At 41.7% G+C, this 19174-nt stretch overlaps 1 protein-coding gene across 5 annotated transcripts in view; it reads right to left on the bottom strand.

Annotated features, from left to right (window-relative positions):
* Positions 1-16095, bottom strand: part of ADAMTS20 (ADAM metallopeptidase with thrombospondin type 1 motif 20) — a 103231-nt gene extending 87136 nt beyond the window's left edge. For all 5 annotated transcript variants that reach the window (XR_008463624.1, XM_054184447.1, XM_054184441.1 and 2 more), the window contains exons 1-3: positions 15637-16095; positions 14953-15299; positions 1186-1348 (exon numbers count right to left, since the gene is read on the bottom strand). Coding sequence is in view for 4 of the 5 variants with exons in the window: in XM_054184447.1 (XP_054040422.1) it covers positions 1186-1348; positions 14953-15299; positions 15637-15727 (601 nt within the window). In the remaining variant the exon portion in view is untranslated. The remainder of the gene's footprint in view (positions 1-1185; positions 1349-14952; positions 15300-15636) is intronic.
* Between the last annotated feature and the right edge of the window lie 3079 nt (positions 16096-19174).

Here is a 19174-nt window from a genome sequence, read left to right as displayed (position 1 = left end):
CAGTACATATTATTCATCATTAAAAAAAGAATCAGGAATAACAACACTTGCTTGATTTTCCAACAAAGTACTAACTCCTTGTTCTGCAGTGACAATCAACGAATAGACAGCATCAGCTTCCTAAAATAGAGCTAAATAAAAGAAACACCTTTCACTAGAATTTGTTGAATGCAAGGTGATCATAATGGTCGCTTTCTGGCCTTAGTATCTACAGAAAAGCAGAATTCTCAACATATTTTTTCTGAATATAAAATATGCTTTAAGAATTTTCCAAAATTAAAAACACTAGCCACCCAAGGTTCACCATTATTTTTGCAATTTATGTTTTCAAATATCTGGACAGATATTCCTTAAGAAAATAAAGTAGAAATTTTATTATTTTCCTTTTCTTCAGATAGTCTTATTTATGCACTCAGCCTTGCCTAAACACTCCTGAAGTGCAAGTACACTCAAAATGCATAAAATGCAGTTTTCAATCTCATGAAAGGTGTATAAACTTAATTAGACAGGATATTTCTAAATGCCAAGCTGAACCAAATATAAGCTGCTTTATCCTATTGTGAATCTCCACCCATTTGTGTTTTCTTTGAAGCCAAATAAATGGCCCCCCTATGCTTCTATCAAAAGCAAGAGAAAAGCATTTATTACATCACTAAATTTATTTTTTTTTAAGCCATGTTTCCAACACAATGAAAAATGTTTTTAAGTGGCACTAGTATAATAGCAAAGGTTAAGAAGTGCATCACTCGGGCATGATCTTCAAAGGCTTCTGCATCATTTTATCCCAAAGCAGATGGTATCTCAGTGTTTAGAATGAGTTTTCAGACACCTACAACTTCAAATAAATCCTTTTTAATCCCGCTCTTCTGTCTAGCTTTTGTACTTTGATGGTAGCTGCAGGTGCCTTTCTCTAATACTGTTTTCCAATTACAAAGATGCATGCATAAATATGAAAAACAACTACTGAAAGTTTTCAGCCCCACTAAAAAACGTATTAGTTTAAAGCACGGTGCTTTAAAAAAAAAAAAAAGATAAATGACTGCCAAGCCTATGTGAAAGAAATGTGTAGGTTCTAAGGGAACAATCTGAAGATAAATATTATTTACAAAAATTAAATCTTGCCTTTTTTTTTAAATACATCTGACATTTGAAAAAGTCACATTGAAATTTAAAGTATGACTATACCTGAAACTTCACAAGGTTTATGGGATTTCTGATACTTTTTTTTAAGTTCTTCATGCCTGTATATAAGATGTGGTTTGTTATGCTCATCTTCATGTTCACCTCCATCCGCTTTCATCAGAGGTTCTAAAAAATATTCACCATCATGTGCTTTAAAGGTGCCCATCTGAAAGTAAGAGAAGTAATTGATTTATTTTCCACTAAAAATACTGATATAAAAATAATTTTGATTGAAATAATAAACTATTTATGATAATATTCTGAAATTAATGGAAGAAAATTTACACGTGAGACAGAGGAAACTTCAGGGGAAGCTGGAGATGGAAGCTTGAAGGTAAGGCAAAGAGAAATTTGCTTTCAGAGACCTGTCTCACCAGAATAACTCATAACAGACTAGCCTGCATATTAACAATGCATCATAGGTAATCACTATATAGTTAATGAAACAAAGGAGGTCACAAAAGTAGAGTATTTAGCAAGCCAAGGAGGAGCAGCTGGGAACTGTGGAGTAGAGGCCATCAAGTAATTCAGGATTTGTGTTATCCAAATTCTAGACTGATTTTTTGCCTTGTCCTTTACATAATTCATAACATTTTTTTTCTAAAACTGCATTTTGCCTATAGATTAGAAATAGTGTTAACCTGATATTCCTTTTAAAGACTTTGAAACAAGTTCCAGGAATTCAAAGTTGACAGTTTCATTAATGAGTTTTTCTCCTTGATTTTTTCCCCCCCTCTATAGCAGACACACATGGATAACTATGTAATGGGAACCAAAGGAACTTGATTACTAACAAAAGCACTGGCACATATATAAAGAAAATGAACACAAATTAAGATCCTTTCCCCAGCCTCACCCCTGTCTCATAATCCCTTCAATTATGAAATCCTAAAATGGAATCTCTTCTTTCTTTCTGCACTTCTGACCAAATTCATAGTTTCCTATAGCTTAAGTACCTTATTTCAGGAGACTATGAGGAGAAAAAAACATGTAAGAATTTAATCAAATTATTTTCAGACTTCTTGGCAACTTCCTCACTTCAGCCAATTAAGCACCTAGAGCAAGCAGGTGTGCTGCATCCTGTTAGCTCTTTTGCCATATTAGTGAGGTATGTTGACCAACAAAAGAATCGTGATAATCTACACAGTTTAAGAGATTAAGTATTCATGTCAACCTTGAAACTCAGGGTTACAGAGAGTGGCAGAGCAAGATATACAAGAAGTGAGAACAGTTTTTTCAAGCAGCCTACAAGGAGCCTTTTAAAATCTGCTGCAGACTACCTTAGTGTCCAGGGTATTGTACTGGAATGATAATATCCCCTTGAATTTTGGATCCTTCTAGCAGTTATCAGTTTTCTATGTTTAAAGTCTGTTAGGCTTCAGGCATGTGTCAGATTCTCTGTAACCTTGCCTGAAACATGGCGTACAAATCATCCAGTTATTGTAAACCCACTGTGGTTGGATCCTCTGCCTCACCTTTGTTGCAGAATGAAAAGACTCAGCTAAATAGTATTTTCTTTTGAAGACTGTTTAAATTTAACTCGCAGAAACACGTTTTCCCCCCCTCGGTTTCATTTAAATTCTTTGTAAGTGGTCTTCATGCTGGATCCTTTCTATGTGCGGTTCAGCCTTCTCACATCCAGTGTTTCCAGGGCATGTGGTTTGTAGAGGACAGCAGATGGAGTGCACTGGGAATGCTATGTGCCTCCCTGGGAAGGGCCTCATGGAAACAGATATGCCACAGCTTGTCAGCTAGTCCTAAGTAGGTGCAACCTTCTGGGCAAAGTGACAGGGACAGGCAAGAAGAACCTGCACTCGTGGCCAAAGCAGCAAGAACTGATGCTAAGATTCATGTTGATGTTGGTTTGTTGGTTTGTTTTTTTTTTAGTATTAAAGTCCCAATTACCAAAACAAGATAAATTTCACCCCATACTATTTGTGAACACTAACATTCTAATTAATTCTTTTCTCCTGACATATCATAAACCCTATTTCTAGATAAGGGACATTTTAAATATCTTATTTCAGATTTAAGCAAAAAACTTCACTACTACTGCTTTATTCCACACGTATATTTTATTTCCCTTCTACTCCTAATACCTACAGCAGATATTCTGTATTTGTTTCTTCAATGGCTTTTCCAGCTAACAGACTTCCAGGTCTTACAAATACGTGGTTTCAGCTACAACAAACATGCCAATTATAAGAATAATAGCACAGAAGTAATAAGGAAAGAGTTTGTGCTATATTTTAAACCAAATCAATCTTCTGGAATATCAGACTTCCACTAGAAAACAAGAACTACAACAATAAGGCTTTATTTTTCTACCAAAAAAGAAAATCATCACTAAGATACAAGCTTTTGATCACTTTGAAAATTCCACTCAGCCTCCTGACCCCATACTTAGATAACCAATTGCTACCAGAGGAAAAATCCTATCTAGGAATTCAAAACCGTATTTATGCACCATTATCCTATGCAGTGTATCGGAAAGAGTCATCAGGACACATCATGACTGATCCAAGTCAATCCAGGACTGCTGATTCTACGAAAGAGGTATTCCTGCCTTGCACCTCCTCTAGGCATGCACTCCCACACTCCTTTGTTTACACACTAGCAATGGAAATAGTGTACACTGTATACTAATTCCTCTGTGCAGTTAAAAAAAAAAATTAAGAAAATCTATGCCTCCTACCAAAGGAAGATATTTTAAAGGTATTTTTAAACTGAAATAAAACAGAGAACCATTTTTCCTGGCAAAAAAGCAACTTCATATCAGTGAGAGTTTACTGTAAAACCAGATTATCAAGCAACTCAGAACGGTGCTCCAAAGCCTGCACATCAATCTGAGGCTAACAATGAAGACACAATATAAAATGCCTGGCAACATCTCTGGCTCAACTGTCATTACTCTGTAGTCTGAATATCCCAATCAGAACCAATACATGTATCTTAGCTGAAACACAGAATACTGTGCTGAAAAAAAAGACACAGTGAAGTTATCTAGGGAGGGAAAAAAACCAAAACAAAACAAAATGCAGGCAATTCTGCCTCTTTTAAAAGATACTCAGAAGTAGCAGTAACTGTGCTCATCTTAACAGCAAACGATTAGAGAAATTGCCTATAAAGCAAAAGAGTGAAATCTCCTTCATTATATCCAAGAAAATACAAAACACACCATAAACTTATAGCCTAAAGTTAGGCTAGAAAGCTGAAGGGCATGTATCCTATACTATGTTTCATTACCTCAGAATTATTCTTAGCTTTTTGTTTTAAATCAAAAGATTAATACAAGAAGGCACAATAGTGTCCTTAAGACTGGAGATTCCACTTTTCCAGATACTTGGGGTAACTATTTTAGAAAAACAGAGGTCGGCTTCCTCTCACTTGCTCACTCTCTGGCCCACTGGCTCTTGCACAATATCCCAGCAACAACTGTCCATTTAGATATGGAAGAAATCACTGATCAAAAATATATATTGCAGCAAACTTTCGTTCTTTCCTTAATGAATTCTCTCCTCTTTAACAATGTATAGATAAACAATTACTACCACTGACTAGTTTGGAACATCTCCCCCCAGTAGTCTATGATAAATTTATTGCACCTTCCCTATCCAAGTTGAAAAGAACGCATCGTACTGTATGTGAGAAAAACCAAAGGATGAGAGATGAAAACAGTGCTCTATCTTTAGAAGGGTGTATGATGATATTTGTCATTCAAACCCCAAGCAGACGTTGAGCTTGAAGCCACCAATTCCAAACCTTTAAATTCTCTAAGAAGACTAAAGCTGGATTTTCATTAGCTACATATATGGTTATCTCCTCATTTTCCTAACACATAGGTCTACAAAATTCAGTGACCAGCTACACTGTCTGTTTTATAGTCCTTCATTCATGAAAGTGATACTTAATCTGGTGACAGACTCTGCTTACACAAATGGAGCTATTACAGTGAGTGAGGCACACACGTAGAAGGTCTGAGAGATCCAAACGAGAAATACTTTTGGTAAAACCAAATAAACCCAAGTCACTTAGATGTACAGAGGCAGGTTGCTGAAACAGGAGCCCAAGCATTTGCAGGAAATGAAATCAGAAATGAACTGGATTTATTTATCATCTACAGATGCCTCTCAAATCATATAACAAGAAATCTGCCCGAAACATTCTATTTCTGTTCTCAGATAAAGAGGTAAAAGTATATTTAAAAGATCTCTTCAGTAGAAGTGCAGTACAAAATTGAAAACAGCCTCTTGCACATCATAAAGAAGTGGTGCAAAGAGGGAGTGCTACACAGGACTATGCATATGCATAGATTCGAGGAAATTTATGAGAAAACCCACATGAGAAAGAATTTATTTTTTGGATTTAAAATACTCTGGATGAGTTAGACACGTTATATTAAATCAAGGTTCAATGGATCGACACAGCTACTCACTATATATGGTATGTCTTAGTGGTTTAAAGTGGCTTAAAACCGCATAGTCTTAATCAATGTATTTGCTCTATTCCAAGAGTAGTAGAAATAAATATTGCAGAATTTATGGTTAAAGTATGTACCATGCCCACATACAAATTACATCCTTGTGTATAATGACAACTTCGTAGAACACATGGAAAACATAAGGGATATATAGCAGGTTTCAGAAATGTGGAATTAATCTTAGTATGTCCAACAGCAAAATTGGAAAGATTTCAGAAAAATGCTAAAAGAACAACTGAAGTTCTGGAAACCATGACTCTAAACTGGCAGACTCCCTCCTAGGTGCTCCACTCCTGTACTCAAGTATTTTTCATGCCCTCACGGTACGGCTTCTTAACTCAAATGCAAAAACCTGCAAGTAGTTTACAGCAAGGGTACTTTCATAGCCAAAGTAAATTACAAAATCCCTTTAATATTATTCTTTTTCCTCCTCTGCTCCCTCCCCCTTGTGTTAATTCAAAGCTCTTCTGAATCATGTGAGAAGCCCTTCACCCTTTTCTCCCTGCTCCACTGTTACAATGTTTTCTAATTTAAGACTTAAGCATAGCTTATTTAGTTCATTGAACAAAAAAGTATTAGAGGTTATCTGATCATGGTACAATGACAACATATGGGAAAAAAAAATTTCTACCAGAAGATAGTTCAGAAAGAAACACAACAAGAGGTAGTGGTTGCAAGCTAATGTATTAAAACTAGAGCTAATATAGTAGAAATGTGAAAATATTAGACAGGTAGACATAGTGCTTAAAGATACAGTTTAGTGCTGGTTTTTGTCAGAGTTAGGTTGATGGTTGGGCTAGATGATATGAAAGGTCCCTTCCAACCTAGGCAATTCTACGATTCTAGTAACAAAATACTAAATAATATACCACCTAAGCAACAGAAAAGAAATATCCAGCAATGAACAAGTGTTTTCTAGTGGAACACCTTTTCAGAAGTGACTGAAAGAAACATTATATTTGAAGTTCTTAAAGAGAAATAGAATAAAATGCTAAAAGCTTATTATAGGAAAAAAAATAAACCTTTCATCATAAGTTTGACTGTGATTTAACTACATCTCCTTACAAATTCTGTGATGTTAAGATTTCATGAGCAGATAGTAATCAGATCTTTAGCATACTTAATCACACCTTGAACAGAACTGATGAGGCACCCACCCATGCTCCGAAGCGTCCCAGTCTGAAAAGGCACCTAATCATTTGTTAAATAAAATGATGTCATTCCAGATTGGAATTTAAATTCCATGTAAAGTCCTAAAGGGATCTTACCTATTTGTGTGTTTATCACACCTGATCTAACCATGCTGATAACTGTAGCACTGGATCCAGTATCCTTACTGCCAAGTTACTTTCACTCAGGAACACAAACAAAAGGTATTTCCATTTTGCGTAATGCATAGGGGAAAGAATATTCTTGCAGAAAGGGTAAATCCTGGATGTACCCTGAACACCACTTTTTTAGGCTATTCTAGGCAAGAAAGTCTGGCTGAAGCCTGGTAATAATGGTGTTCCAGGAGTTTCTAAATAGAATTTGTAACAACAGACCAGGTAAATAGCAGAGAACTTGAGAGAATGCTACAATAACAATCTCAAAGACAGCTGGGAAAAGCAGGGATCACAGCAATTAACAAGATTCATTGAAGTGGAAGGAAGAGAGAGGGATGATTTATTTTTACCTTATATACAATTCACAGTGAGCAAGCTAGAAGAGTCAATTAAAAAATTATGCATAAAAGCTTTTGTCATAGATATATACACGGAGATCTCATTATGGAAAAGCAGGTATTTGGCAATACCTGTTGAAACTGGTGAAATGAAATTAAGGGGTTTTTTTTGGGGTGGTGTCTTTGGTTTTTTTTAGGGGTTTTGTTTTTAACACATAAATAACCATCAAGCTAAGTATTCCCACAGAACACAGACCTAGGGGATCTATATGCTTAACACTGGAGGAAACGGAGGAAACTCCGTCATATAATCTTGTCTGTCTCAGTAAACGTCAAGCAAATGTACATTTGCAACTTATCTCCGTTTAAAGAGAACTTCCTAGCTTTGATGTTTTTAAGTACATGCAGAATCACCTTCTTCCTCTCACTGGGAGATAAGCAGCTCCAAAAAGACCTTTCAACCCCATGTATGCCATCAGGCAGTTATCGCTCAAGCACACGCAAAGCACGGCTAGATTTTTCACCTGTTATAGTCAACCACACAGTAAGTTACCTTGAGTACTTTTGTCAATACGCGCATACCCAGAAGGTATAATCTGTTCTCAGTGTCTGACTTTGCTACTGCAATCTTGCCATTTTCTACATCAAGGTACGTCTGAAACAGAAAGACAACTGAGACTACTGCAGATATGTTATCTCATGTGGGAAGCCTATCTATTCCCCAAGAGTACAAAGTTTCCCCAAGATCCATGCTGGCTAACTGTTGACTGCCACCTGGGGCTGGAAGCATTAATTTAAGACACACACACACACACACACACAAAAAGCCATTCTGCACACAATTTCAGTAATTTAGCTCACCTAGTGACAGCAAAGGGCCATATGTTGTGTGCTCTCCCCTCCCCTGACACCTCTATGTCACTTGTGATCGTGCACAGTACCTTCTGTGTACTTCTTGAAAGTTTAAGGAACATGTGCAGGCATACATATATATACACACACATACATATATGTGTATATATATACACACATATATATGTATATGTGTGTGTATATGTATATATATACACATATATGTATATTGTGTATGTGTATATATATATAAAAAAAAATAAGAGTAAATCCAGCCTCCTGTGGCTGCCCACAGCTTTCCAGCAAATTCACCTGTGTCACACAAACCCAAAATGATGAAAGAGATTGTGGAATCTCCTATAAAGGCAGTACTTAAGAACAGACTGCGACCATCAGAACAATTTATCTGGCAAATAGAACATGCTCAAATAGCTGCCAGGGAAGCAGGCTACCAGACACAGGATGCAGGCAAAAGGCAGGCCAGCAGTGGCTGAGCATCCTTGATGTAAAACGTGAAACAGACTGGGACATGCCTACGTAAAGGACAAATCTTGCAGAATTACTGGTGAAAAGGTAGATACATACTCAGATCATACTGCTTCCGATAAGACATTTTCTGTGACAGACCTCAACTGCACAATTTGTGACCCTATGTATTTTCTCACTTTACAATTGCAATTACCACTTGTATTTGCTGATCTCTGCTGGTCCATGTGTAAAAGCATAGCATGTGTGGAGATATTTTCAGGAAAAGCAGAGATGTAGAAACTTGGGGATAATGCACTGGGGATGTTTCAGGATGTTTTGTAACAGCTCCAGAGGGGACCTAAGCTGTCTTACTATTTTATAACTAAGTATGTGATGAATAGTGATTTTGCCAAGGCAGGCAGAAATTGACTCTGGGATACAGGATCATATTCGAGTATTATGGTCCACCCTCAGGTGTATGTGAAAAAGACACCTAGTGTATACAAAGCTAAAAAGACATGAGACCGCAATAGTAAGAGATTTGTACCGTTCATCCTGCGACCAGCAGACCAAGACTGGGAAGACTTCAGGCAACCGCAGTCATTAAAACAGACTGTTGAAAAATGCTAGATCAAGTGTCACAGAAGTGAAAATATTTGAAATTCGGTCCTGCTTGTGAGAACACATATTAGGAAAAAACTAACAGGAAAACAAATCAAAGTGAGATAAAAAATTGTAAGTGAAATTAAGTGAAGAGCAAAAGAATAAATAATCAGAGAAGAAAGCAACAAAAAGAGAAAGATCAAATGAAAAATTCAAATGAAGTAATCAAGTACAAAAATCTTTATCTAGATCTTTTCAATGTAGAGAATGTAGAGTTTGGTCTACTTCCTGATCCTTTTTGTTCTGTTTAGCTACAAAAATAACAGCCAAAAAAAAAAAGAACATTTTATCTTTTACTTGCCAAGTCAGTCCTTGTACTTGAAACCATTTTGTGCCAGTGAGATAGCACAAATGCACAGGGTGATAACGGAAGCACTGAAATTTTTGACTGTTTTATTGCAGAGATTCAGGGCTAGAGACTCACCTTGCGCACCTACATGACAAGTGAAACCAGAGCTATTAAGTGGAAGTCATCACGTCAGCCAGTCAGCAGCTATGAGACGTAGTTTGTCCAGATAAGAATTGATTGTCTTTAATTGACATTTTAATATGATCTTTTCCTAGCTTATGATGGAATCTCTACAAGATAAAAATATATAAAAACTAGTATGTGCCTTAAAGATGCTCATAGGTTTACAAATGTGACCTGAATACTGAAAACTATCTGGCTTTCGGGTTTAGAAAGTAACTTTTTTTTTTTTTAAGTGACAGACTATAAGTTAAAGCATTAAGTTATGTGAAGGTAAGCATACCTTGCACTTACAAGTGTTGAAGCTTTCCTTGGAAAACCAATGTAGTTTAACTCATTGAAGGTATTAGTACTAAGCAGCACAAGACTGGGCAGCAAATATCTGGAGTCTGTTACCTGCATTAGATCTCCACAAGAAATCAGATTCTGGCTATACTAGCACTAGCTTCTAGCAAGTTTTTTTGGGGTGGGTTTTTCTTTTTTTGTTTGTTTGGGGTTTTTTTTGTTGGGTTTTTGTTTTTTTTTGTTGTTTTTTTTTTTTTTAAACAAAACAATTAAAAATTACATTTCATTGAACTAAATTTCAGGACTGCCTACTTTTTTCTGAAAAAGAACCACTGCACTCATCCATAGTAGCAGACTGAATTGTTTTCAAAATCTCTCAGAAAGGTGATTCGCTGACCCGTACTCGTAAAAAAATAAATACAACCTCTTGTACTGAGGAAATTCTGAAGCTCCACACTTAGGTTCATATTCCTGACATTCTCCAGATAAAAGTAAGCTTGATGTGCGAGTAAAGCAGTGTTACCAGTCTCTTCCTTGAGCTCCCAAGGACAGAATTCATCACACAGACCTTGCTTCACTCCAGAAGCAAATCCATGCAAGAACAGATTTATGCATACTTTCCTACTCCTAACTTTTGCTAGTCAGTGAGCATGTGAAATTGCTCTATGCACCAGAGACTGTACACCCAAAAAGATGCATGTTTCCTCCTTTCTTACCTTTTCCTCTCTCACAGTAGGGCCACACAAACCACCTTTGGCACTTTGGCATTCCCCCAGCTCACAAAACCTGATTTTAACTATCCTCAGCATCGGTCATCACATTCCTGACCTCCATGAAAGAACAGCAGGCTTCTCAAAGGACTAAACAAACTGTTTTTATAGCAGTCATTCAGGATTAAAACAAATAAAAACAAAGCTCTGTTCTTCAGATAGGGGCCTGGTAGGAATTGAAGGCTTGATCTAGTTATAAATGGTGATAGCTCCCTCATTTTTAGGTACTTTATTCCCTGGTATTTGCTTGTATTTGTCAATTAACTTGTAAGCCCAATGTTCTCAAAATTGAATTTTTTTTTTTTTTTTTTTTACTTCTGTTTTGCTCTCCAGATAATGTTTGAGAGGTCTCTAGCCTACATGCATCCAGGGACATCCTCAGCAGATCTTGTTTCCCATGTTTGTAGGAAGCTCTAATTGACCAATGCAGTAAGAGAAAAAAAAAAATATAGAACTTAAGAAAATAGAGTGAAATAAAGTGTGAAATTTCCAAAATTACTCTAAAGATGCAAGAAATATGCCTGTATGTGATCAGATGTTCAACTAGGTACCCAGGCCATCACTCCAAATGACCTTCTGCCTTTGACGGCATCCCAAGCTTCCCTAATTACACACTCCCTCCTCGCAATTACTACAGACTCCCCGCTGACCTTCTAACCTCCCTTTGCCATTTGCATCCCTGAACCCAGGGCATGCTCTGAAATGTAACACAACAAAACTGCATACAGGGTGTCAGGAGCCATTAAGCAATGCTCCATGGGTACTCGGGGTTGTACACGTTCTTGGCACACTTGGAAAAAGGCTTCACTGAGGGTGAAGAGAGAAGCAGAGCTTGAGGGGGAGAACACACTCAACTTCATAATGCAAAAGAGAAAAGAAGGCACTTGGGAAGCAGGAGTGAAGCTGTGAATGAAGGCAGCACAGAGCTTGGGGATAGATGCCTACAGGATAAAGTGAACCCAAGTACCAGGTTTAACTTCAGATCACTCAGGCATATCCTCAGAGCAGTTTTTAAAATTCCATTGTTAAATTTCCTGTACCTTTTTATCCACAACCTTGTTTCCTCACTAGCTTTTACAGCATTGGTCTACGGCAACTACCTGATATTTGCAAAGCTGGCAGGTAAAATTACGCCTAATAGTTCAAAGCAATCTCTTCTATTTTAATTTCCATACACCAGGTTCAGCATTGAAGAAAATGGATCCTACAAAGAGAAGGGATTTTACTGCCTGCAGGTAAGACGGGTACAAACCTTTTAGCAGGGCCTGTTGCGATAGGACAAAGGGTAACGGCTTTAAACTAAAAGAGGGTAGATTCAGACTAGATAGAAGGAAGAAATTTTTTATGATGACAGTGGTGAGACCCTGGAACAGGTTGCCCAGAGAGGTGGCAGATGCCCCATCCCTGGAAACATTCAAGGTCAGGTTGGAGGATGCTCTGAGCAATCTCATCTAGTTAATTATGTCCCTGCTCGTTGCAGGGGGGTTGGACTAGATGATCTTTTAAGGTCCCTTCCAGCCCAAACTATTCTATGATTAAAATATATATAATACAGGGCTACCAAGTCACTAGTCTAGACTCTACTGTCTCACTCACAATAAGTAGTATCCTACCACAGCAGCAGTCACACTTAAATCTTTGCATGTATTCATGAAGCACGGTCCTATTCAATAGAAGAGCAATAACTGACTAGCTTCTTTTTGTGAGTACATTTGTTGAAGGCACAAAGCAATGGAATTTTAAAAAGCTTCCCCACCTGGAAGAACATTCAGAGAGGACAAGATCTCCCTCCTTTCACATCCATTCTTCTCTGGACTCCAAAAACGTTGTCTCCCCTGGCAGTCACATGAAGAGTCTAACACTTTAGACCCACAAGGATGAGGAAGAACATTAAGACTGAAGGCTCTGAGTCAGGTTGGAGGATACTATGTGTGGATATAGGCAACCAGCTGGCTATGACCTCCTCTTCATCCCCACACAATCCCTCCCTGAGGTACTTATAGGCATGTCCCACAAAAAGTGCACCAGCACCCATGCAAGGCCCTGGTTCCTCTTCCGAAAACCTCACCAGCTTCATTAGTGAAGGGGAAAGCAGCCATAATGCTGCCTACACTACATACCCTCTGCAAGGCTGTGTCTGCCTGGGAGTGAAATGAGCAGTGAGAGAAGGTCCTGAGAACACCATAACAGCAAAAGCAAGGCTTTTGCTGGTAGCTCAAACCAGGTGCTCTGTAAGCCAGGCAATGACAGAGGACACAGAGTCCTGCTGGAAGCTGCAGTGAAAGTTCACAAGGCTCATCTAGAAGAGGCAAAGGCTGAGTTTAAAGGCACTCAGGGATTTCCAAGCAGAAGTATACATGATGCAGATCATAAAAGTAGAGACACAGAGAGAGACACAAGAGAAGTGAGACAGTCAAATTTTGACAAAGAAGAGAGTCATGTGCTGAGGAGTTTGAGAACTGCTAAATAATAGGTAGTTGAGAAAACTTGTAAGTGCAGTAAGTGCACGTTTTTCAGAAAAAATTATTTTCAGTGCATGTTGTCCCTTCAAGTAATGAAATTGATGTTTTGCAGGGACAGAATTAAAACAGGCAAAAAAAGTTATGAAAAGAGAAGCTTTTAAGACTTCTCATGTGTATGGGTATGACACTATTCTCAACACCCTGGTACATGAGCATCTACTACATCTACAACATGAAACATGAGGAAAAAAACGAAAAGAGGTATTTGTGATTCCTCCTCTTTCCTACTCCCTCTGTGAGTTAGGAATGCAACATATTGGGGGGGTTGGTACAAGTTTGAGTTGGGTTTTTTTATAATGCAGACAAGAACCAATGACAGACATTTCTAGAGCAAGATATATTGGCAAAACTTCCATTAATATAGAATTACTGGTTTTGAATGCTTGCTTCTCCAGTGATTTCCAAGGACTAGCCCAAGCCTACAGGCCTTGGCCCGAAGACAAGGTGACATATAGCCACATATCCAAGAATAAGCACTAGACAACAGAGGCATCTCTCTCAAGTACCAATTATTTCTGACCTTCTTTTCCATCATGTGTATCACCTTCTTTTAATACACATTACACCCTCCTGCATGCATCCAGCCATCTCCATTCTATCTCCTATGGGCTACTAGAAAGAAACTAGAATACGAAACTGGATTTTTTCATTCCCCAAAATTAAAAGTGCACCTTGCACCTTTACCTTCCTGAGTAACTGCAAAAAACATGGAACAACTTCAACGTAAATTCACAGTAGTATTTACAATACTTTACAATACTTACATCATATTTTTACAATGCGCATGTCACACATACTTGTCCTCAGGAATTCAAAGAACCATGACATGGTAAGGCACTAGATATCAATCTTCTTGTCTCTAGACACAAAACTATAAGATGTAGCAACACAGTACAACTGTTTTGATAGACAGTTGTGTGATGCTGTTTCTTCATTATTACTTTGGAAGACATATGGAATGCTATCAAGGAATAAGTAAAGAATGTATGGCAATGGAGTTTTGATTTGTTTGCTCAATTCAGTTCTTAAAAAGCATTTTATAGACACAGTCCCACTAAAGTTAGTAGGAAGCTTCCCACTCACTTTCAACAGAAACGTGATTAGAGAGCACTGCTGCACACCTACTAGAACATGACACACCTCTACAGCATTGCTGAAAGCAGAGGAAGAAAAATATCAACACTAGTTCTTCTCTCATCAAGTACCATTATTCCTCACTCACAACCATACAGTATATCTATAAAGCTACAAACACATAACTGATGCCAACTATCAGCATCATTTTGTCAAAACAAAAGCTTACTGTGTTTCTGAGGAATGTTTTTTCCTCCATTATAATGCTCTTGGTGTCAAGAGTTACATCAACCAATTCTACTACAGGCCAGCAATAGATCCTTTGAAAGCAGCATTTGTATATCCCGCCAAAAAAGTATCATCATGACTGCAAACTGCCGATGCCAAGACTTTTCATGACCAACTACTTGGAACGATGCCCGAGAACTTCCAGCTCAGCTCTGCGGCAAAGGCACCCCACTACATTTCTTTCGGGAAGGAGAAGAACATGAATGGAGACAGGGGGAAGTAACCCGCATGCTTACCAAGCCACCGCAGATGCTGAAGACGGCCGTGTGCATCTCCTGGGCATTGACATGCCCGCGGTAGAAGCAGTGGCGCAGATCGGGGGAGGACGGCTTCTGCGGGGCCCCTGCGTGCACCACGGTGTACTGAGCGGCCAGGAAACCCGCGTCGGCGCTCAGGTTGAGCTGGAAGAACTGCCCGTAGGCGCTGAGCTGGTAATGCCTCCGGAAAGCCGTGGGCTCCAGCGGTGCCTCCGAGCTCCTTTTCCTCCTGCTGAAGTGACGCGTGGGAGGGAAAACTTCTCCGAACTCGTTCACTCGGACAGGTGTGACGATCTCGTAGGAGGAGAGCTGCTTCACCCACGTCTCTGCGGCGGAAAGCGAGAAGCTCAGCCTGACCCCGGCAGCACGGAGGCGACCTCCGCTCGCAGCCACACGGCTCCTGCCACCGCACCCCTTGCCCTCGCCAGGGGGCTAGTGACAGGAGCGGGGCCGGGGGGAGGTGGGGTTGGGGACCTGCCTGCGGCGCGACCGGCAACACCCCGCTCCGGCCCCGCCACCGCCGAGCACCGACGGCCGCCCCGCTGTCCCCCAAACCCCGCCGTGAGGAAACGCTCCCGCCTGCCCGCCCGCGGCCGGGGGAACGGCGGCGGCTGCCCCGTAGGGCACGGCCAGGACCCACCGCCTTTGTTGCCGCGTGTTTACCTTGTCCCGGGTGGAAGCGGACTCCCCACGCGTGGGCGACGAGCAGGGAGAGGGGGCACAGCAGACCCGCCAGCCACCTCGCCACCCGCATGGCTCGCTCCGCGGCGGCCGTGTCCCCGGCGCCCCCGGGCCGCCGCCTCAGCGGCCGCCGGCCGCCTGGGCCGGCCCCGCACCCCGCGGCTCCTCCATGGCTCCCCGCGACCCCGCCTCGCCGTCCCGCCGCCTCCGCACTCCCCTCACGGGGTGGAAGCCGCCCCGCGACCGCGCCGCGTCTCCTCCCAGCCCCTCGCCTCCGCTCCCCACAGCTCCCTCGCCGCCGCCCGGGGGTGGGCGAGGGCGGCCCTTCCCGTCCGTCCCTTCCTTCCTCCGCCTTCCCTCGCCCCGGCCCCCGCCGCCGGCGAGAAGGCGCGGAGATGCCCAGCTGCCCTCAGGCGGGGGCCATCCACGCACCCCCACTTCAAAGCGGGGCCCGGGGCCCGGCCCGCCCCCCGGGGCAGGAGCTGCCCAATGGCGGCGGCAGCCCCCTTCCCCCCGCCTCCCCCTCAGGCACCGCCCGCCCGGGCCGGGCCCTCAGCACCCCCGAGGCGGGCTGGGGCGGCCCGGCGACCCGTCCCACCGCTTGCTGCCCCCTCAGCCGGTGCAGCTGGTGTTAGGGCCCGAGAGAGGTGTCATTTAAGGGGAAAAAAAGGACTTAGGGGTGCTGGTGGAGCAGAAGCTCAAGATGAGCCTGCAATGGGCACTCGCAGCCCAGAAAGCCAACCGCATCCTGGGCTGCATCAAAAGAAGGATGGGCAGCAGGGCGAGGGAGGTGATTCTCCCCCTCTACTCCGCTCTCGTGAGACCCCACTTGGAGTACTATGTCCAGCTTTGGAGTCCTCAGGACAGGAAGGACACAGAACTATTGGAGCAAGTCCAGAGGAGGGCCAAGAAGATGATCCGAGGGCTGGAGCACCTCCCCTCTGAGGACAGGCTGAGAGAGTTGGGGTTGTTCAGCCTGGAGAAGGGAAGGCTCCAGGGAGACCTTATCGCAGCCTTCCATTATCTGAAGGGGCCCACAAGAAAGATGGGGAGGACTTTTTACCAGGGCATGTGGGGTAGGGGTAGGGGTAGGACAAGGGGTAGTGGCTTCAAACTGGAAGAGAGTAGATTTAGATTAGATATCAGGGAGAAGTTCTTTACTGTGAGGGTGCTGAGGCACTGGAACAAGTTGCCCAGGGAAGCTGTGGATGCCCCATCCCTGGAAGTGTTCAAGGCCAGGCTGGATGGGGCTTTGAGCAGCCTGGTCTAGTGGGAGGGGTCCCTGCCCATGGCAGGGGGGGTGGAACTGGATGATCTTCAAGGTCCCTTCCAACCCAAACCATTCTATGATTCTATGACTTCTGAGAAGCTGGGCAATGTCAAATTCACCCTGAGAAGGACCAAGGCAGCCCAGGGTGTGCCCTCAGTCAGAGTGTCACCTCCAGGCACCTCATCAACCACCTCCCTCTGCATGTTGGCTTCGAAGAACAGAGATCCCAAGGCAGAGCCTGACACCATGGTGTCCCCAGACAGGACTTGTTTTCATACCGGCTCCCCCCTGCTTACTCTGTCCAGGCAAAGTCTTCATAAACCTGCTTGTACCAGCACTCGGGGAGCCCTCTACCCTTCACATGGAGCAGGGATTATCAGGCCTCACTGAAAAGCCATTGTTTGGGGGCCATACTCTGGCAATTGGTGTATGAGTGCAATGGTTCCTTTTCAGGAAAAGGAGGCAGTTCTGAAATTTGTTTTAATTAAATGTAGTTTTGAGTTGTTTGGTCCTCAAATCTCGTTTTCATAGCTGTGATTAAACCTACATCTTTGGGGGCTGGGGGGCAGTAATCTAGCTTTGAACTAGAAATTCCCCAAGTTGGAGAGTCCATTTAGTTGATGACTAATCAGTGTTGAAGGTAGGGGAACCACTTTTAGCGTCGTCCATCTACGTGAAAATATCTACAATGTAGATGCCTATGGTGAGCCAGGTTTCTAAGCTGGATGGGTTCTAGTCAATGCAGGCAGAGACATCTGTCTATTCAGCCACCAATGCTCTCCAGAAAACATGCAATGTACATACAACTTTTTTTTAAATATTCCTTTTGTCTTCTCTTTATTAAGCACTTTGTCTCCATCTTTTCTTGCCTTCTTCAGCAAAAACTAAGTCAGATACAGGGTTTAACCAGAGCTGTGTATAATCTCGGCAGGTACTGTGTTCAGTGCATTTGTTCATCGGTGCGCTGGTGGCCAAGACAGCGTGAACAACTTCAGAGGCGATAACCTGGTTATTGCACGGCTGGAGGTGTCAATGCACAGGTGGAACTGAGCTCATCCAGCCTCTTCCCCTGTTCTTACTGGGGTACAAGACCAAGTCAATAACCAGTCTGTCAAAGGCAAAATGGTCTCAAGGGTGGCCTTTGAGCTTGAAGTGTCTTTTGTGTCTCAAGGCTGTTTTGTGATCTGACTCATCTGCTATTTTAGGAATCTCGTAAGGTAGAAAATGGAGTTGAAGGACACATTTTCTTCACCTGAAATGAGGGAATGCACTGATCAGGCTTTGAATGAAGGTGAGTAGTACCAGAAGAACCTTCACTGCGAGAGCAAAGTTAGATGTCCCCTGTCAGAGTCCAGGACTGTAGAAGGGATGTCTGGATTTGTCCAAAGTATATTGGTATATCTAACCAGCAGAATCTTGAGAATATTGAGTCTTGTTGGGAATACTGAGTTGTCTTCTTGAATAGTCTGAAGATGGCAGCTCTCAGATGCATATTAAACGGTTTTCTCTACATGGGTCCCTGATAAGCACTGCTATATGTCAAGAAACATATATTTGAAATCTGAAGACTTCTGCAAAGTGAGAACAAACAGAAAGCCCATGTCTCCAAATACCATGAGTGTCAAAGTTATCCAACAAATGAAGTGAGACTTCCAAGCTATTTCTTTTAAACTACTTACACTGGAGAAGACTGATCATGAGAGGTAAACAAAACTCCAGCTCTGAGCATTGGGTGGTGAGAAAGAACAGGAGATGAGTGGAGAGATCTCCATCCTCACCGACACAGAAGCATGAAGATTATTTTAGTATGTTGGGGTGTTCTGTTACAGAAAGCTAACACATGGGGTTCTCACATAGTAGTAGAGCAAAGTTGAAGGATGAGTGCTTCAGTTTTAATGACTGTTGTGAGAAGCATGAATAATGGAAACAAATCAAATTTAGAGGAGCAATTGTTGCTCATGCCTTTGCACGTCTCCAGCAAATGCGAAGTTGCCACATTTTTTGAATCTCGCTTACTGAAATAGCAGTCAGAGCACAGCAAGTTATCTCCTTCCTTAGTGAACTTAAACCGTCATCAATGGTGAAGTAAATCGGCATTATTTCATTAAGTATAACCAAATACCCACCGAGTAAGATATGATGTTTCACTTGTTTGTGATTTACAAAATTATTTTTCTAAAACTGAGCAGAAGCATTAAGCATCAGGGAAGACAGAGTTTAATGTTCTCAATTCAGGCACAAAGCCTCATT

This window comes from Rissa tridactyla, chromosome 1 (assembly GCF_028500815.1).
Source record: "Rissa tridactyla isolate bRisTri1 chromosome 1, bRisTri1.patW.cur.20221130, whole genome shotgun sequence".
Taxonomy (NCBI): domain Eukaryota; kingdom Metazoa; phylum Chordata; class Aves; order Charadriiformes; family Laridae; genus Rissa; species Rissa tridactyla.
Note: the sequence above shows the minus strand (reverse complement) of the source record. Positions and strands in the feature narration are given on the sequence as shown.